Raw genomic sequence first — 22219 nt, 5'->3', positions numbered from 1 at the left:
TAACCACAGAGATGATGCAAAATTTGGGTAAAAAATATGCTAAAAATACTTTTCTCATGATCTCATCCATGTATTACCCACACTATTATGTACTGACCTGTAAGATGCCTTCACAATTCTTTCACTGTGGTGCTCTTGTAAGAAGTAAGGTAATATGTGAAACCCAAGTCTCAAATGCATGTAAATTGCTATAATATATGTCCATTAAGGTGAAAGTAAGGATTTGGCCATTCCCACTAAATTGCATCAGGCCATACTGAATTATATCATTCAGGTATCTGAACAAAGTTGGTCATATAAGTCTCCTTGTGGGCAGGTGCATGGTTGAGTACTCCTTACTTTAAAATTTCTTTACTATCTGTAAACACATTTAGGTATTATTCAAGTCATGGCATATCATTTAGATTTTTTTTATTTATTTATTTATTTTAGGTATGTATATTGTGCGTGTGTGGACATGTATGTATATACATGTGTATGTGGGCGGGTTGGGTCATTCTTTCGTCTGTTTCCTTGCGCTACCTCGCTAACGCGGGAGACAGCAATAAAGCAAAATAATAATAATAATATATTTTATTATTATATTTTATTATACTTTGTCGCTGTCTCCCGCTTTTGCGAGGTAGCGCAAGGAAACAGACGAAAGAAATGGCCCAACCCCCCCATACACATGTATATACATACGTCCACACACGCAAATATACATACCTACACAGCTTTCCATGGTTTACCCCAGACGCTTCACATGCCTTGATTCAATCCACTGACAGCACGTCAACCCCGGTATACCACATCGCTCCAATTCACTCTATTCCTTGCCCTCCTTTCACCCTCCTGCATGTTCAAGCCCCGATCACACAAAATCTTTTTCACTCCATCTTTCCACCTCCAATTTGGTCTCCCTCTTCTCCTCGTTCCCTCCACCTCCGACACATATATCCTCTTGGTCAATCTTTCCTCACTCATTCTCTCCATGTGCCCAAACCACTTCAAAACACCCTCTTCTGCTCTCTCGACCACGCTCTTTTTATTTCCACACATCTCTCTTACCCTTACGTTACTCATTCGATCAAACCACCTCACACCACACATTGTCCTCAAACATCTCATTTCCAGCACATCCATCCTCCTGCGCACAACTCTATCCATAGCCCACGCCTCGCAACCATACAACATTGTTGGAACCACTATTCCTTCAAACATACCCATTTTTGCTTTCCGAGATAATGTTCTCGACTTCCACACATTCTTCAAGGCCTCCAGAATTTTCGCCCCCTCCCCCACCCTATGATCCACTTTCGCTTCCATGGTTCCATCCGCTGACAGATCCACTCCCAGATATCTAAAACACTTCACTTCCTCCCAATTGACTTGACCCTCAACCCTACTGTACCTAATAACCTTGCTCTTATTCACATTTACTCTTAACTTTCTTCTTCCACACACTTTACCAAACTCAGTCACCAGCTTCTGCAGTTTCTCACATGAATCAGCCACCAGCGCTGTATCATCAGCGAACAACAACTGACTCACTTCCCAAGCTCTCTCATCCCCAACAGACTTCATACTTGCCCCTCTTTCCAAAACTCTTGCATTTACCTCCCTAACCACCCCATCCATAAACAAATTAAACAACCATGGAGACATCACACACCCCTGCCGCAAACCTACATTCACTGAGAACCACTCACTTTCCTCTCTTCCTACACGTACACATGCCTTACATCCTCGATAAAAACTTTTCACTGCTTCTAACAACTTTCCTCCCACACCATATATTCTTAATACCTTCCACAGAGCATCTCTATCAACTCTATCATATGCCTTCTCCAGATCCATAAATGCTACATACAAATCCATTTGCTTTTCTAAGTATTTCTCACATACATTCTTCAAAGCAAACACCTGATCCACACATCCTCTACCACTTCTGAAACCACACTGCTCTTCCCCAATCTGATGCTCTGTACATGCCTTCACCCCTCTCAATCAATACCCTCCCATATAATTTACCAGGAATACTCAACAAACTTATACCTCTGTAATTTGAGCACTCACTCTTATCCCCTTTGCCTTTGTACAATGGCACTATGCACGCATTCCGCCAATCCTCAGGCACCTCACCATGAGTCATACATACATTAAATAACCTTACCAACCAGTCAACAATACAGTCACCCCCTTTTTTAATAAATTCCACTGCAATACCATCCAAACCTGCTGCCTTGCCGGCTTTCATCTTCCGCAAAGCTTTCACTACCTCTTCTCTGTTTACCAAATCATTTTCCCTAACCCTCTCACTTTGCACACCACCTCGACCAAAACACCCTATATCTGCCACTCTATCATCAAACACATTCAACAAACCTTCAAAATACTCACTCCATCTCCTTCTCACATCACCACTACTTGTTATCACCTCCCCATTTGCGCCCTTCACTGAAGTTCCCATTTGCTCCCTTGTCTTACGCACTTTATTTACCTCCTTCCAGAACATCTTTTTATTCTCCCTAAAATTTAATGATACTCTCTCACCCCAACTCTCATTTGCCCTTTTTTTCACCTCTTGCACCTTTCTCTTGACCTCCTGTCTCTTTCTTTTATACATCTCCCACTCAATTGCATTTTTTCCCTGCAAAAATCATCCAAATGCCTCTCTCTTCTCTTTCACTAATACTCTTACTTCTTCATCCCACCACTCACTACCCTTTCTAATCAACCCACCTTCCACTCTTCTCATGCCACAAGCATCTTTTGCGCAATCCATCACTGATTCCCTAAATACATCCCATTCCTCCCCCACTCCCCTTACTTCCATTGTTCTCACCTTTTTCCATTCTGTACTCAGTCTCTCCTGGTACTTCCTCACACAGGTCTCCTTCCCAAGCTCACTTACTCTCACCACCCTCTTCACCCCAACATTTAATTATTTATTTTGCTTTGTCGCTGTCTCCCGCGTTAGCGAGGTAGCGCAAGGAAACAGACGAAAGAATAGCCCAACCTGCCCACATACACATGTATATACATACACGTCCACACACGCAAATATACATACCTATACATCTCAATGTACACATATATATACACACACAGACATATACATATATACACATGTACATAATTCATACTGTCTGCCTTTATTTGTTCCCATCGCCACCTCACCACACATGGAATAACAACCCCCTCCCCCCTCATGTGTGCGAGGTAGTGCTGGGAAAAGACAACAAAGGCCCCATTCGTTCACACTCAGTCTCTAGCTGTCATGTAATAATGCACCGAAACCACAGCTCCCTTTCCACATCCAGGCCCCACAGAACTTTCCATGGTTTACCCCAGACGCTTCACATGCCCTGGTTCAATCCATTGACAGCACGTCGACCCCGGTATACCACATCATTCCAATTCACTCTATTCCTTGCACGCCTTTCACCCTCCTGCATGTTCAGGCCCCGATCACTCAAAATCTTTTTCACTCCATCTTTCCACATGCAATTTGGTCTCCCACTTCTCCTCATTCCCTCCACCTCTGACACATATATCCTCTTGGTCAATCTTTCCTCACTCATTCTCTCCATGTGACCAAACCATTTCAAAACACCCTCTTCTGCTCTCTCAACCACACTCTTCTTATTTCCACACATCTCTCTTACCCTTACAGTACTTACTCGATCAAACCACCTCACACCACATATTGCCCTAAAACATCTCATTTCCAGCACATCCACCCTCCTGCGCACAACTCTATCCATAGCCCACGCCTCGCAACCATACAAGATTGATGGAACCACTATTCCTTCAAACATACCCATTTTTGCTTTCCGAGATAATGTTCTCGACTTCCAAACATTCTTCAAAGCTTCCAGAATTTTTGCCCCCTCCCCCACCCTATGATTCACTTCCGCTTCCATGGTTCCATCCACTGCCAGATCCACTCCCAGATATCTAAAACTTTACTTCCTCCAGTTTTTCTCCATTCAAACTTACCTCCCAATTGACTTGACCCTCAACCCTACTGTACCTAATAACCTTGCTCTTATTCACATTTACTCTTAACTTTCTTCTTTCACACACGTTACCAAACTCAGTCACCAGCTTCTGCAGTTTCTTACATGAATCAGCCACCAGCACCGTATCATCAGCGAACAACAACTGACTCACTTCCCAAGCTCTCTCATCCAGAACAGACTGCATACTTGCCCCTCTTTCCAAAACTCTTGCATTCACCTCCCTAACAACCCCATCCATAAACAAATTAAACAACCATGGAGACATCACACATCCCAGCCGCAAACCTACATTCACTGAGAAACAATCACTTTCCTCTCTTCCTACACGTACACATGCCTTACATCCTCGATAAAAACTTTTCACTGCTTCTAACAACTTGCCTCCCACACCATATATTCTTAAAACCTTCCATGCAGCATCTCTATCAACTCTATCATATGCCTCTCCAGATCCATAAATGCTACATACAAATCCATTGTTTTTCTAAGTATTTCTCACATACATTCTTCAAAGCAAACACCTGATCCACACATCCTCTACCACTTCTGAAACCACACTGCTCTTCCCCAATCTGATGCTCTGTACATGCCTTCACCCTCTCAATCAATACCCTCCCACATAATTTACCAGGAATACTCAACAAACTTATACCTCTGTAATTTGAGCACTCACTCTTATCCCCTTTGCCTTTGTACAGTGGCACTATGCAAGCATTCCGCCAATCCTCAGGCACCTCACCATGAATCATACATACATTAAATAACCTTACCAACCAGTCAACAATACAGTCACCCCCTTTTTTGATAAATTCCACTGCAATACCATCCAAACCTGCTGCCTTGCCGGCTTTCATCTTCTGTAAATCATTTAGATACGATAAGGATAACTGGTCCGAAGAGTGATATGTGCAGGACACTACTCATTTTTCCCAACCTGAAGAGAAGCCTGTGACAATTATCTTTTGATCCCTTCTACTTTGGTAATTTGGTTTGTTTAATAGTGCCCATCTTATGGCCTGCCTGTTTTCTCCTTTTGCCTAGTTCCTAAAGGCCAAGTACATTAAAGCAATTCAATAACACATCCAACAAAGTTTTGCAACTGAATCTATGATGGTTCTGAATTAGTTGCCCCTTTTTAAATATTCACTCACTTTTTGATATATCTAGTATTTTACAAATCATTGCTGATTTCAAGCATTTTAGTGATTCCTTTTCTCATAAAGAGGCAAGAAATTTGCTCTTCCAATCCTCTGACTCAATTCCTTTTCCATGAGTTTCTGTACAATATGCTGAATGGATCGCGAAGTGCTTCTGCATACTCCTCATGGGGCATGTGAGATTTTATCAAGCTGTATACTTTGATCCTTCAAGAGTAATAAACTTTGTTAAATAATCTCAGTCCTTCCTAGGGTCTTTCTATCCCATTTATGGGTAAAAAGTTTTTACTGTGAAAACACTTTTGAATTAAACATTTAACTTTTCACATTCATGTTCTGCTGCTGTTAGGAATACACTTTTGAACTTTACATTTAGTTCTTCACATTCTTATTCTCTTTCCTTGACAATCTTCCAGATCCTCATATCTGATCATTTGTCCTTAACTGAAAATCTTCTTACGATGAATTTATGTTATCATTTCCCTCATCAACATTTTTTAATTTCTCTAATTTTTTTCTTGTTCTAGTCATCACTTTTTGCTCTTATCCCTTTCCAGTGCTGTGTGTTATATTGAATGTTTTGCCATCATCTACATTCACACTACATCCATTTAATTCTGAACTATATTAAAGGTACAGTAGAGTTAGATCAAGCCAAGTGTTCATTTAGAGATAACTCATCAAAAAGGTAGTTAGCTTGCAGCATAAAAGAGGTAGTTAGCTTGCAGCTTGGGCAACTGAGAACATGCTTTTGAATGGAGACAAATTTCAAAGAAATCAAAACAACCATGCTGGACAGAAACAGATGCTATCATAAACCAGACGAATAATGTGAAAGACCTTGAAGTAACAATGTCTCACAACCTAACCTTCGGGGAACACAACAAAATAATGGTTGCCTCATGCAGAAGGATGGCAGGCTAAATCCTGCAGACCTCCAAAACAAGGGAAGAAAACCAATGACGACATTATTCAAGGCACTAATTCTTTCACAAATTCAAGATCATTGCCTTCTAACATCAACCTACAAGGCAGACAAAACTGTTGATTTAGAAAGTGTCCAAAGATCTTCCAATGCCCACATTAATGTGGTAAAGGAACTACATTACTGGGAACTGCTGAAATTACTGAGGCTATACTCCTTGAAGCACAGATGGGTGAAGTATATCTTCATCATCTAAACCTGGAAAATCCTAGAAGATACGATTTCCAATTCACATTTGGAAACAACATCCTCCTGGCACGAGACACATGGAAGACTGTAAAACTTAGCAACATCACACACCTCTGCCGCAGACCAAACTTCACTTGGAACCATTCATTCTCCTCTTTTCCACCTTGCAAACATATATAACAATCTTTCAAAACAATCACTCCATCTCCACACTCCATCACTACTCCTTTTGACCCTTTCACCGATATTCCCATTTGTTCTGGTCTTTTGTGCTCCATTTACCCCCTCCCAAAACATCTTATTCTTCCTGAAGTTTAATGATGCTTGCTCACCCCAACTCTCATTTGCCTTCTTTTTCAACCACTGCATCTTTCTCTTGACCTCCTACTGCTTTCTTTTATACATCTCCAAACCAACTCCACTCCTTCCTTGTAAGTACTGCCCAAATGCCTCTCTTTTCTCTTTCACTAGCAACCTTACTTCTTCATCGCACCACTCACTAACCTTTCTAATATGCCTATCTCCCACCTTTTGCATGCCACATACATCTCTTGCACATCATCACAGCTTCCCTAAATATCTCCAATTCCTCTCCCACTCCCCCTGCTTCATTCACTCTCATCTTTTGTCATTCAACACTCAATCTCTCCTGGTATTTCTTCCCACAAGTCTTTTCAAAGCTCACTTACTCTCAGCACTCTCTTTTTCCTCTTTTCTGAAAAATTCTACAAATCTTCACCCTCACCTCCACAAGACAGTGATCAGACATCCCACCAGCTGCCCCTCTCAGTACGTTTACATCTAAAAGTCTCTTTTGCATGGTTATCAATTAATTTTCTTTCTTTTTCTTTTAAACTATTAGCCATTTCCCGCGTTAGCGAGGTAGCGTTAAGAACAGAGGACTGGGCCTTTTTTGGAATATCCTCACCTGGCCCCTTCTGTTCCTTCTTTTGGGGAAAAAAAAAAACAAAAAAAAAACCGAGAGGGGAGGATTTCCAGCCCCCCGCTCCCCCCCCTTTTAGTCGCCTTCTACAACACGCAGGGAATACGTGGGAAGTATTCTTAATCCCCTATCCCCAGGGATAATTAATTAATTAATATCAATTAATATGTAATCCAATAAAACCTGCTGACCATCTCTCCTACTTACATACATATACTTGTGTATATCCCTCTTTTTAGACACCCCAGTCTGCGCCTTCCAGGAGGATGAGCACTCCCTACATGACTCCTCCTTCTGTTTCCCCTTTTAGAAAGTTATAATACAAGGACGGGAGGGTTTCTAGCCCCTGCTCCCATCCCCTTTAGTCGCCTTCTACAACACGCGGGAATGCATGGGAAGTATTCTTTCTCCCCTATCCCCAGGGAGGTAAGTTGCTAGAAGCAGTGAAAAGTTTTTATCAAGGATGTAAGGCATGTGTATGAGTAGGAAGAGAGGAAAGTGATTGGTTCCCTGTGAATGTCCGTTTGCAACAGTGGTGCGTGATGTCTCCATGGTAGTTTAATTTGTTCAAGGATGGGGTTTTTAGGGAGGTGAATGCAAGAGTTTTGGAGAGAGGGGCAAGTATGCAGTCTGTTGTGGATGAGAGGGCTTGGGAAGTGAGCCAGTTCTTGTTCGCTGATGATACAGCATTGGTGGATGATTCAGGTGAGAAACTGCAGAAGCTGGTGACTGAGTTTGGTAAAGTGTGTGAAAGAAGAAAGCTGAGTAAATGTGAATAAGAGCAATTAGGTTCAGTAGGGTTGAGGGACAAGTTAATTGGGAGGTAAATTTGAATGGAGAAAAACTGGAGGAAATGAAGTGTTTTAGATATCTGGGAGTAGATTTAGCAGCAGATGGAACCATGGAAGCAGAAGTGAGTCACAGAGTGGGGGAGGGGGCAAAGGTTCTGGGAGCGTTGAAGAATGTGTGGAAGGCAAGAATGTTATCTCGGTGAGCAAAAATGGGTATGTTTGAAGGAATGGTGGATCTAACAATGTTATACGGTTGCAAGGCATGGGTTATAGATAGGGTTGTATGGAGGAGGGTGGATGTGTTGGAAATGAAATGTTTGAGGACAATATGTGGTGTGAGGTGGTTTGATTCAGTAATGAAAGGGTAAGAGAAATGTGTGGTAATAAAAGAAGTGTGGTTGAGAGAGCAGAAGAGGGTGTATTGAAATGGTTTGGTCACATGGAGAGAATGAGTGAGGAAAGATTGACAAAGAGGATATATGTGTCAAGAGGTGGAGGGAACGAAGAGAAGTGGGAGACAAAATTGGAGGTGGAAGAACAAAGTGAAAAAGATTTTGAGCGATTGGGGCCTGAACATACGGGAGGGTGAAAGGCATGCAAGGAATAGAGTGAATTGGAACGATGTGGTATACCAGGGTTGACGTGCTGTCAAAGGATTGAACCAGGGAATGTGAAGCGTCTGAGGTAAACCATGGAAAGTTTTGTGGGGCCTGTATGTGGAAAGGGAGCTGTGGTTTCGGTGCATTACACATGACAGCTAGAGATTGAGTGTGAATGAATGTGGCCTTTGTTGTCTTTTCTAAGCACTACCTCGTGCGCTAGCAGGGGGAGGCATGCTGTTTCATGTGTGGTGGGGTGGTGACGGGAATGGATGAAAGCAGCAAGTATGAATATGTACATGTGTATGTATGTATATGTCTGTGTATGCATATGTATGTATATGTCTGTGTATGCATATGTATGTATATGTCTGTGTATGCATATGTATGTATACATTGAAATGTATAGGTATGTATATGTGCATGTGTGGGCATTTTTGTATATGAATGTGTATCTGGGTGGGTTGGGCCATTCTTTCTTCTGTTTTGTTGTGCTACCTTGCTAACACAGGAGACAGCGACTAAGAATTATAAATAAATATAAATAATCCCTCTTTTTAAACCAGGTATTCCCAATCACCAGTCCTTTTTCAGATTACAACTCCACAAGCCATTCATAACACTGAATACTTCATGTGCCCCAATTATACCCTCAACTGCCACATTTCTTACTTTCACATTTAAATCACCCATCTCTAATACCCAGTCTCTTACATCAAAACTGCTGACACTCTCATTTAGCTGCTCCCAAAACAACTGCCTCTCAGGATCTATATTCTCATGGCCAGGTGCATAAGCACTAATGATCACCCATCTCTCACCATCTACTTTCAATTTAGCCCACAGTAATCTAGAATTTTACTTTCTTACACTCAATCACACACTCCCACTACTCTTAATTCAAGAGTTGGATTATTCCTTTCTTATCTCATGTCTTCTCACCAACCTCTGAGTTTACTCCTATGGCATTTCTAAACTATACTTTCCCATTACCTTGAGCTTTGTTTAACTCTGAGCCAGACATCCAAGTTTCCTTCCTCAAACATACTTCTTATCTCTCCTATCTTCTAATCTTGGTTACATCCCACACACATTTAGATGCCCCAGCCTGAGCCTTTGAGGAGAATGAGCACTCCCTGCCTGGCTCCTTCTTCTGTTTCCTCTTTTCGAAATTGAAATACAAGAAGGGGGTTCCAACTTTGGCTCATACCCCCTCCTTACACAAAACATGGAATATGGAAGTTAAATTATTTCCCCCAATCCCAGGAGGCAAGCAAGTATGAATATTCCTAGAAAATTATATAGGATGGCACTGATTGAGAGGGTGAAGGCATGTACAGAGCATCAGCTTGGGGAAGAGCAGTGTTGTTTCAGAAGTGGTAGAGGATGTGTGGATCAGGAGTTTGCTTAGAAGAATGAGTGAGAAATAATTAGAAATACAGATATATCTGCATGTAGCATTTATGGATCTGGAGAAGGCACATGACTGGGTTAAAAGATATGCTTTGTGAAAGATCTTAAGAGCATATGATGAGGGATTAGGGTAAGCTCCTAGAAGCAGTGAAAAGTTTTTACTAAGGATGTAAGGCACGTGTATGAGTAGGAAGAGAGGAGAGTGACTGGTTCCCAGTGAAGGTCAGTCTGTGGCAGGGGTGTGTGATGTCCCCATGGTTGCTTGATTTGTTAACAGATGGGGAGGTAAATGCAAGAGTTTTGGAGAGAGGGGCGAGTAAGCAGTCTGTTGGGGATGAGAGGCCCTGGGAAGTGAGTCGGTTTTTGTTCAACAATGATACAGCTCTGGTGGCTGATTCGAGTAAGAAACTGCGAAGTTGGTGACTGAGTTTGGTAAAGTGTGTGAAAGGAAAAAGTTGGGAGTGAATGTGTATAAGAGCAAGGTTATTTGATTCAGTAGAGTTGAGGGACAAGTTAACTGGGATGTACATTTGAATGGAGAAAAACTGGAGTAAGTGATCTGTTTTCAATATCTGGTAGAGGACTTAGCAGCAATGGGAACCATGGAAGCAGAAGTGAGTCACACGGTGGGGGAGGGGGTGAAGGTTCTGGGAGTGATGAAAAATGTGTGGAAGGAGAGAACAGTTTCTTGGAGAGCAAAAATGAGTATGTTTGAAGAAATAGTAGTTCCAACAATGTCATATGGTTGTGAGACATGGGGTATAGATAGGTTTGTATGGAAGAGGGTGGATGTGTTGGAAATGAAATGTTTGAGGACAATATGTGGTGTAAGGTGGTTTGTTTGAGTAAGTAATGAAAGGTAAGAGAGATGTGTGGAAATAAAAAGTGTGGTTGAGAGAGCAGAGGAGGGTGTGTTGAAATGGTTTGGACACATGGAGAGAATGAGTGAGGAAAGACTGACAAATAGGATATATGTGTCAGAAGTGGGGGGAGCAAGGAGAAGCAGGAGACCAAATTACAGGTGGAGGGATGGGAGTGAAAAAGATTTTGAGCGATCAGGGCGTGAACATACAAGAGGGTGAGAGGCATGCAAGGAGTAGTGAATTGTATACCAGGGTCAATGTGCTGTCAATGGACTGAACCAGAGCACAAGAAGCATCTGGGGTAAACCATGGAAAAGTCTATGAGGCCTGGTTTTGGTGCATTTCACATGACAGCAAGAGACTGTGTGAACAAACATAGCCTTTTTTGTCAACTTTCCTGTTTCAAGCAAGGCAGAGGAGCAAGGAGAGGAAGTGGATGGTATTGCAGTTGAATTTACTAAGAAATGGGGTGACTGTGTTGTTGATTGACTGGTAAGCATATTCAATGTATGTATAGACAGACCATGGTGAAGTGCCTGATGATTGATGAAATGCATGTATAGTGCCATTGTACAATGGCAAAGGGGGTAAAGGTGAGTGTTCAAACTACAGAGGCATACATTTGTTATGTATACCTGGAAAATTATATGGAAGGGTACTGACTGAGAGGGTGAAGGCATGCACAGAGCATCAGATTGGGGAGGAGCAGTGTGGTTTCAGAAGTTGTAGAGAATGGTGTGTGGTCAGAGTAATGCTTTTGTTCTGAACAAATTGGTAGCTGTAGCAACTCACATGAAAAGATCCACTGCAATCAAAATTATATATAACACACATATTCATTAAACATGAATCATAAGCCCATACTGTACCATCTCAAGGTAATAAACTAACCTCAGTGTTGATGAGTGTAAATTCCCTAAAGGCAAAACCTGGAGTCTCTTCCTCTTTAAGGCAGGTGACTTGCAGAGTACCAAAGTCTACTGTCTCATAAAGTCTTGGCCAGTATCTATGGCATTTTACTCTGTGAATTGATAATCAAGGCTGACATATATAAAATACCACAAAATATATAATAAATATTATTACTTGCCAAATATTTGTGAATTTATTGCTCATACAGTGTCATAATAATTAAATGAAAAGTTTTTCAAAATAAACTTTATCAATACAAGAGCAAAAATTCCTATACATCCCAACAAATATCTTTTCAAAATCTATACAAGAAAAATGCTATCATATGCCTAAGCTAAAATCTCATTCACACTGCAGCTGATTAATCTTCAATGTCTCAATCATTTCCATATCCATTATACTGCATCAAATTACCTTTGTTAAAATGAATTCTCTTTTTATCATAAAATACAAGTACTACAACTCACCTGCCTTGCTCTACAACTGTCGTGAGCATGACAATTAGTGTTGACTGCTGTTCCCAGACCATCTGCCAGAAATCAGTACATGTTCCTGCTAATGGACCTTGAGAGGCAATATAGCGGTTGATAATACCCGATCCTTGAATCTCCATATTGACATATGAGGAATTGATGTAATCACCTGATGGTGCATTTGTGAGGATGACTCGTGTTGTGTCATCTGAAGGGAATAATCAGGTAAGTTTAGCATTCACCAATCAAACTTTTCGTAAGTAACATCTTACAATATAAACAACTGCTTTTCCTGCCTTAGCAAGGTGCAATCAGGAATACACAAACAATTGTTATACTTGCTCACATCAACTATCTAGCTTTTGTGTACAATGCACCAAAACCATAGCTCATCATCCACAGCCAGGCCCCACAAGACAAGACTTTATATGGTTTACCCTGACCATTTTACATGTCCTGGTTCCCACTGACAGCATGTCACCTCTACTATACCACATCAGTCCAGTTCATTATATCCTATACATGCCACTAACCCTCCTAAATGACCAGGCCCTAATAATCCACAGCCTTTCATTCTATCCTTATATCTCATTGGTCTTCTCCCCGTTCACTTTTGACACATAAGATCCCATTAGTCAGTCTTTCCACAATCCTCCTTTCTGTGTCAAAACCATTTTGGCACACCATGGTCAGCTCTCTCATTACTGACCATACCACCACACCTCTTTCTCAAAATGTCATTCTGAACACAATCAACCCTGCTTGCACCACATGCTATCCTTAGGCATGTCCACCTTCTTTCATTCTTTTGCATTCTGGACCCAAGAATAACACTAATGGGACTCCTATACCTTCAGACATACCCATTCTTTCCCTTACAGACAATGAACTCTCCTTCATTACACTCTTCAATGCACCTAGGACATCATCCCTACTCTCCCACCCTATAACTCACTACAGTCCCCATGGTTCCATCTGTTGCCATATTCATTCTCTTCTAAGTATTTAGAGTACTTCATTTCCCCCACTTCTTTGCCATTTAAAGTTATTCTTATACCAATCTGTCTCATCACTTGGTGACCATGTGAAAATCTTGCGCAATGTGAAATGTAATAAGGCAGCTGGAGTGCAGTTGAATTTTCTTATGAAAGGGGTGTATGTGTTGCAGGAATGTTTGGTTGGGATTTCAGTGTATGTATGGATCATGGTGAAGTACCTGAAGATTGATGGAATGCATCTATAGTGCCAATGTATAAAGGAAAGAGTGGCAAAGGTGAGTGTTTGAACTAAGAAGGCATAAGTTTGTTTAGAGTACTTGGTTGTATGGAAAAGGGGTGATTAAGTGCATGAAGTCATATACAGAGCATCAGACTGGTGAGGAACAGTAGAGGATGTTTGGATCAGATGTTAGATTTAGAGAATGTGTGTAAAGTAATAAATAAAGCAGAATGATTTGTATGTGGTATTCAAAGATCTGGGGGAGGGGGCGAAAGTTCTGGGAGCGTTGAAAAATGTGTGGAAGGCGAGAACATTATCTTGGAAAACAAAAATGGGTATATTTGAAGGAACAGTGGTTCCAACAATGTTATATGGTTGCAAGGTGTGGAGAGTTGTGTGGAGGAGGGTGGATGTGCTGGAAATGAGATGTTTGAGTAAGTAATGAAAGGGTAACAGAGACGTGAGGTAATAAAAAGAGTGTGGTTGAGAGAACAGATGAGGGTGTTTTGAAGTGGTTTGGTCACATGGAAAGAATGAGTGAGGAAAGATTGACAAAGAGGATATACATGTCAGTGGTGGACGGAACGAGGAGAAAAGGGAGACCAAATTGGAGGTGGAAAGATGGAGTGAAAAAGATTTTGAGTGATCAGGGCCTGAACATGCAGGAGGGTGAAAGGCATGCAAGGAATAAAGTGAATTAGAACAATGTGTTATACCAGGGTTGACATGCTGTCAATGGATTGAACCAGGGCATGTGAAGTGTCAGGAGTAAACCATGGAAAGTTTCGTGGAGCCTGGATGTGGAAAAGGAGCTGTGGTTTCGGTGTATTATACATGACAGCTAGAGACTGAGTGTGAATGAATGTGGCCTTTGTTGTCTTTTCCTAGCGCTACCTCGCGCACATGCGGGGGGAGGGGGTTGTCATTTCATGTGTGGTGAGGTGGTGATGGGAATGAATAAGGGCAGACAGTATGAATTATGTACATGTGTATATATGTATATGTCTGTGTGTGTATATATATATGTATACGTTGAGATGTATAGGTATGTATATGTGCATGTCTGGACGTGTATGTATATACATGTGTATGCGGTTGGTTGGGCCATTCTTTCATCTGTTTCCTTGCGCTACCTCGCTAACACGGGAGACAGCAACACAGTATAATAAATGAATAAAATAAATATGGTGTGGGAAGAAAGCTATTACAAACAGAGAAGTTATTATCAAGAGAGGATGACCAGTGTGTGAATAGGAGAGGAGAGTGAGTGGTTCCTGGTGGAGGATGGTCTATGGCAAAAGTGTGTGATATCACTGTGGCTATTTAATGCTTATGGTTAGGGTGGTGAGGGAGGTAAATGTGGGAAAAAGCAAAGAACTGATCACTATTTTGATTACTGTAAATCATTTCCATCACCTGTTGGTCTGCCATATATTCTCTAAATTCCACAGGAACTTTCAAAGACTGCCTTTTTCTCATGTTTCCTCCAGTATGATTTTTTTTCCTCTGCATCTAAACTTTTACTTTCCTTTTTCTAGAGGTTTCCCAAGGCAACCTTCATTCTTACTTCATTGTGCTAATAAGTGAGGACTACTTTAGTGATAAGACAGCCAACTTCACTAGCAAAATTCTCTGAAAGACACTATGAGTCAGATAAAGTGAAAGTGTGGTTTTGACTTGCTAAAAGAATTACCAGGCAAAAATTCAGTTCGTATCAACCTGCTTTAAAGGGAAAAAAGAAAAAAGTGCTGAAAAAATTGCATAATTTTCTTTTTGTTTTCATTATTCCTATTACTTTAATGTGCTGTGATACCTGACAAGTGCTAAATGGGACTGAGGATAAACTTGCTTGTAGTGTAAATGGTATCCGACACTATTCATGGGAATCTAAATAAACTTACATGGTGAAATATCACGATATCTGTTCTTTTTTTCATTTTCTGGTCTGCGAGCTTCTGTGACAGTGAGACCAGGTTTACGACGGTATAACTGTTCAAATTGTGCTACCAGGGACCCAGCCTCTAAACCTTCCGAAAGTAAAAGCATGGACTCATGGAGTGGGGCTGTCTGACTTCCTGATACTCCAACGCTGACACTGGTTGGCAGAGCCTCAGGAACATACTGGAATGCTGGCTCCTCAAGCTCCTCTGCCAGGTACACTGTGAACAAACATCATACACTAATTAAGAGTGATACATATACAAGGAGCAAACTAAATATGAATCTAATAACCATGGTGTGTATTAGTCTTTTACCATAAAAATCAAAAGCCAATTAAATAATTCAACATTTTCATTATATAAAACCCCAGATGTAGCAATGCAGTATCCTAATCACACCTGGGATGAATCAAGTGCATGTGGACATGCATCTCGCATGGGAATTAATTTTGAAGAATGGGTGTCCTGAGTCCTCTAAGATGGCAAAGGGAAGAAATGCCCAGATCCCTAAAGCAGACATGCAAACTTATAAAAAATCATATTACAATCTCAATAAATAGCCTAAATTTTGTAATTCTGCTGTTTATTGGTCTGTACAACAAGAACAATACACAGAGAAGAGAGGATTGTTCTGGCCACAACTCTAAGTTTTCAAACAAACTGAAGGTGAAGACAGTTAACAGTTCTTTAAGAGATGTAGGGTAGAACAACTAGAGGACATAATATGAAATTAAGCAAGAAGCTTGTTAAAAGATTTAAATAAGAAATTTTGTGGGGAAACAGCTGTGGCCAAATGGGTTAAAATTAATGAAGACGGTTACTCCAAACAGCAAACAGAAATCTGAGTTGTATGATAAAGATGAGACCCCATGAGTGCAAAACTCCCTCTCCAAATGGTATATATAGGTAATCAAAAGTAAAAGGCCTCAATCTGATTATCTTTCAGGAGGAAATAAGATGCAGAAACCTATCTGTGAAAGACTTAGGCCTAAGTAGCCTTCGTCTCTAGTCTACTGCCAGGTTCCCACCTTCAAAGAAGAGTTAAGACCAAATTTTTGTTAGCAAATCTTAAAACTGCATTCAAGTTTGTGCATTAAGAAATACTTAGCATAAATACAAAAGGACATTTCCAAGAACAAGCAGTGGCCACATAGCTCAGGGTCTTTGTAAGCACCATACTGAGATGAGACCATCTCCAGATAAAATATGGGGATTACTCCATTCAGCAAAAGAGGAGGGAAGAATATAAAATATGTCAGTGGAATGTTAAGATGATAAAGGAAAGGAAGAGAAAATAGATAAAGATTTTGGAAGAAAATTGAATGAAAAGTTTAGGGAAAATAAGAAATTGTACTGGAAAGTGGCAAAAAAGGAAAGAGAAGAATGTAAAAGTGGATATGCTATGTGAGAAGTAAGGAAGGGGAGTTGCTGATCAAAAGGAGGAAGTGACAGGAAGATGGAAAGAATATTATGAAGAACTGATAAATGTGGGAGGTGAGGCAGGAGCTGTTACATACATGGGTATGAAGGATGGAAGGAAGAGGATACAGATGCAAGGGCCTATAACAAGATGGGAGGTAAAGAGGGCAATAATGAGGCTGAAGGTTGACAACACACTTGGAGTAGGTGGGATTAAGGATGAAATACTGAAGTATGGAAGGGAAAGTGTGATAGACTAGATACATTTGATATGTAATCTAGCATGGAAACAGACGGTTGTTCCTGATGATTGGGTAAAAGCTATTATTGTCCTTTACACAAAGGAAAAGGTGCTAGGGATGTATGTAGCAATTATAGGGAAATAAGTCCATTAAGTCACCAGGATAAGTGTATGCAAGAGTTCTGACTAATAAGAGTGATGGAAGTGACAATGTATAAGTGAGGAGCAAGGGGGTTTTAGGAAAGGTAGGGGATGCATAATCAGAGTTTTGGGTGAAAATGAGAGCGGAAAAGTACCCAGCAAAGAGGTAACAAGTGCTGCAGTTTTTAATGGATCTGGAGAAAGTGTAAGACAGAGTCAAGTAGAATGCTTCATGGGATTCGTTACCGTTATATAAGGTGGGAGATAACTGTTGGATGGTATTTGAGTCTTCTACAGAGTAGCAAATGCAAGTGTAAGAGTGGATGGAAAAATTAGTGAAAGATTCGGTAAACATGTGGGTGTGAGGCCGGGTTGTGTAATGTCACCATGGCTTTTTAAAAAAGTTGAAAGCAAAACTAGGAAAAGGGGGTGCAGAGATGGAGTGTGGTGTTAAGGTATGGTGGTAATGACAAACCTGTTTGGAGATTATACTGTGATGTTTGTGGGGTGTGAAGAGGAGTTACCGAAGGTTGTAAGTGTCTTTTATGATGAGTAAGCATAGACAATTGAAGGTATATGCAAACAAAAGTACAGTAATGGTGTTTGAAAGGAAACAGAGTGAAAGTACAGATTTTCCAAAGCCCTATAGAGTGAAAGAAGAAAGTGTACTGTGTTATAGGCATGGTGGGAGAGGAAGACCGGAAGAAGTGAAAGAATTTAAGTATTTTGGAGCAATCTTACTTAAGTTTGGTGATATGTAAGGAGATATAAGGAAGGGAGCAGTAATTAAGTATAATAAAAATAGTATGTAAATTATTCATACTTGTTATACTTTTCGCTGTCTCCCGCGTTAGCGAGGTAGCGCAAAGAAACAGACAAAAGAATGGCCAAACCCACCCACATACACATGTATATACATACACGTCCACACGCACATATACATGCCTATATATTTCAACGTATACATACACAGACATATACATATATACACATTCATTCCTGTCGCCACATCGCCACACATGAAATGGCACCCTCCCTCAAGTGTGCATGCGAGGTGGCGCCAGGAAAAGACAACAAAAGGCCACATTCGTTCACACTCTGTCTCTAGCTGTCATGTGTAATGCATCGAAACCACAGCTCCCTTTCCACATCCAGGCCCCCACAAAACTTTCAATGGTTTATCCCAAACGCTTCACATGCCCTGGTTCAATCCGCTGATAGCACGTCAACCCAGATATACCACATCATTCCAATTCACCCTATTCCTTGCACTCCTTTCACCTTCCTGTATGTTCAGGTCCTGATCACTCATAATCTTTTTCACTCCATCCTTCCACCTGCAATTTGGTCTCCCACTTCTCCTTGTTCCCTCCACCTCTACCACATATGTCCTCTTTGTTTTCCATGTCAGAGAGGTAGTGCCAGGAAATAGACAAAGAATGGGTTGATTAGAAAGGGTAGTGAGTGGTGGGATGAAGAAGTAAGATTATTAGTGAAAGAGAAGAGAGAGGCATTTGGACGATTTTTGCATGGAAAAAATGCAATTGAGTGGGAGATGTATAAAAGAAAGAGACAGGAGGTCAAGAGAAAGGTGCAAGAGGTGAAAAAGAGGGCAAATGAGAGTTGGGGTGAGAGAGTATCATTAAATTTTAGGGAGAATAACAAGATGTTTTGGAAGGAGGTAAATAAAGTGCGTAAGACAAGGGAGAAAATGGGAACTTCAGTGAAGGGCGCAAATGGGGAGGTGATAACAAGTAGTGGTGATGTGAGAAGGAGATGGAGTGAGTATTTTGAAGGTTTGTTGAATGTGTTTGATGATAGAGTGGCAGATATAGGGTGTTTTGGTCAAGGTGGTGTGCAAAGTGAGAGGGTTAGGGAAAATGATTTGGTAAACAGAGAAGAGGTAGTAAAAGCTTTGCGGAAGATGAAAGCCAGCAAGGCAGCAGGTTTGGATGGTAGTGCAGTGGAATCTATTAAAAAAGGGGGTGACTGTATTGTTGACTGGTTGGTAAGGTTATTCAATGTATGTATGACTCATGGTGAGGTGCCTGAGGATTGGCGGAATGCGTGCATAGTGCCATTGTACAAAGGCAAAGGGGATAAGAGTGAGTGCTCAAATTACAGAGGTATAAGTTTGTTGAGCATTCCTGGTAAATTATATGGGAGGGTATTGATTGAGAGGGTGAAGGCATATACAGAGCATCAGATTGGGGAAGAGCAGTGTGGTTTCAGAAATGGTTGAGGATGTGTGGATCAGGTGTTTGCTTTGAAGAATGTATGTGAGAAATACTTAGAAAAGCAAATGGATTTGTATGTAGCATTTATGGATCTGGAGAAGGCATATGATAGAGATGCTCTGTGGAAGGTATTAAGAATATATGGTGTGGGAGGCAAGTTGTTAGAAGCAGTGAAAAGTTTTTATCGAGGATGTAAGGCATGTGTACGTGTAGGAAGAGAGGAAAGTGATTGGTTCTCAGTGAATGTAGGTTTGCAGTAGGGGTGTGTGATGTCTCCATGGTTGTTTAATTTGTTTATGGATGGGGTTGTTAGGGAGGTAAAAGCAAGAGTTTTGGATGAGAGAGCTTGGGAAGTGAGTCAGTTGTTGTTCGCTGATGATACAGCGTTGATGGCTGATTCATGTGAGAAACTGCAGAAGCTGGTGACTGAGTTTGGTAAAGTGTGTGAAAGAAGAAAGTTAAGAGTAAATGTGAATAAGAGCAAGGTTATTAGGTACAGTAGAGTTGAGGGTCAAGTCAATTGGGAGGTAAGTTTGAATGGAGAAAAACTGGAGGAAGTGAAGTGTTTTAGATATCTGGGAGTGGATCTGGCAGCGGATGGAACCATGGAAGCGGAAGTGAATCATAGGGTGGGGGAGGGGGTGAAAATCCTGGGAGCCTTGAAGAATGTGTGGAAGTTGAGAACATTATCTCGGAAAGCAAAAATGGGTATGTTTGAAGGAATAGTGGTTCCAACAATGTTGTATGGTTGCGAGGCATGGGCTATGGATAGTGTTGTGTGCAGGAGGGTGGATGAGAGATTTGTGGAAATAAAAAGAGTGTGGTTGAGAGAGAAGAAGAGGGTGTTTTGAAATGGTTTGGTCACATGGAGAGAATGAGTGAGGAAAGATTGACCAAGAGGATATATGTGTCAGAGGTGGAGGGAAAGAGAAGTGGGAGACCAAATTGGAGGTGGAAATATGGAGTGAAAAAGATTTTGGGTGATCGGGGCCTGAACATGCAGGAGGGTGAAAGGTGTGCAAGGAATAGAGTGAATTGGAACGATGTGGTATGCCGGGGTCGACGTCCTGTCAATGGATTGAACCAGGGCATGTGAAGCATCTGGGGTAAACCATGGAAAGTTCTGTGGGGCCTGGATGTGGAAAGGGAGCTGTGGTTTCGGTGCATTATTACATGACAGCTAGAGACTGAGTGTGAGCGAATGGGGCCTTTGTTGTCTTTTCCTAGCGCTACCTCGCACACATGAGGGGGGGAAGGGGTTGTTATTCCATGTGTGGCGGGGTGGCGATGAAAATAAATAAAGGCAGACAGTATGAATTATGTACCCGTGTATATATGTATATGTCTGTGTGTGTATAGATATGTGTACATTGAGATGCATAGGTATGTATATTTTGCGTGTGTGGACGTGTATGTATATACATGTGTATGTGGGTGGGTTGGGCCATTTCTTTCGTCTGTTTCCTTGCGCTACCTCGCTAACGCGGGAGACAGCGACAAAGCAAAATAAATAAATAAAATATATATATATATATATATATATATATATATATATATATATATATATATATATATATATAAATAATAAATATATATATATATATATATAAATATATAAATAATAAATAAATATATATATATATATATATATATATATATATATATATATATATATATATATATATATATATATATATATATATATAAGTAATATATATATATATATAAATATATAAATATATGAATAATAAATAAATATATATATATATATATATTTTTTTTTTTTTTTATACTTTGTCGCTGTCTCCCGCGTTTGCGAGGTAGCGCAAGGAAACAGACGAAAGAAATGGCCCAACCCCCCCATACACATGTACATACACACGTCCACACACGCAAATATACATACCTACACAGCTTTCCATGGTTTACCCCAGACGCTTCACATGCCTTGATTCAATCCACTGACAGCACGTCAACCCCTGTATACCACATCGCTCCAATTCACTCTATTCCTTGCCCTCCTTTCACCCTCCTGCATGTTCAGGCCCCGATCACACAAAATCCTTTTCACTCCATCTTTCCACCTCCAATTTGGTCTCCCTCTTCTCCTCGTTCCCTCCACCTCCGACACATATATCCTCTTGGTCAATCTTTCCTCACTCATTCTCTCCATGTGCCCAAACCATTTCAAAACACCCTCTTCTGCTCTCTCAACCACGCTCTTTTTATTTCCACACATCTCTCTTACCCTTACGTTACTTACTCGATCAAACCACCTCACACCACACATTGTCCTCAAACATCTCATTTCCAGCACATCCATCCTCCTACGCACAACTCTATCCATAGCCCACGCCTCGCAACCATACAACATTGTTGGAACTACTATTCCTTCAAACATACCCATTTTTGCTTTCCGGGATAATGTTCTCGACTTCCACACATTTTTCAAGGCTCCCAAAATTTTCGCCCCCTCCCCCACCCTATGATCCACTTCCGCTTCCATGGTTCCATCCGCTGACAGATCCACTCCCAGATATCTAAAACACTTCACTTCCTCCAGCCTCTCACCATTCAAACTCACCTCCCAATTGACTTGACCCTCAACCCTACTGTACCTAATAACCTTGCTCTTATTGACATTTACTCTTAACTTTCTTCTTCCACACACTTTACCAAACTCCGTCACCA

The 22219-nt window shown here is 40.9% G+C and overlaps 1 protein-coding gene across 10 annotated transcripts in view; it reads right to left on the bottom strand.

The window, feature by feature from the left end:
• The window catches only part of Ptpmeg (protein tyrosine phosphatase Meg), a 653263-nt gene that overhangs the window by 35884 nt on the left and 595160 nt on the right, over window positions 1-22219 (bottom strand). For all 10 annotated transcript variants that reach the window (XM_071657245.1, XM_071657235.1, XM_071657258.1 and 7 more), the window contains 3 exons: window positions 15452-15709; window positions 12327-12540; window positions 11839-11968 (listed from right to left, as the gene is read on the bottom strand). In XM_071657245.1, the coding sequence (XP_071513346.1) occupies window positions 11839-11968; window positions 12327-12540; window positions 15452-15709 (602 nt within the window). The remainder of the gene's footprint in view (window positions 1-11838; window positions 11969-12326; window positions 12541-15451; window positions 15710-22219) is intronic.

Source organism: Panulirus ornatus, chromosome 4 (genome assembly GCF_036320965.1).
Source record: "Panulirus ornatus isolate Po-2019 chromosome 4, ASM3632096v1, whole genome shotgun sequence".
Taxonomy (NCBI): Eukaryota; Metazoa; Arthropoda; class Malacostraca; order Decapoda; family Palinuridae; genus Panulirus; species Panulirus ornatus.
Note: the sequence above shows the minus strand (reverse complement) of the source record. Positions and strands in the feature narration are given on the sequence as shown.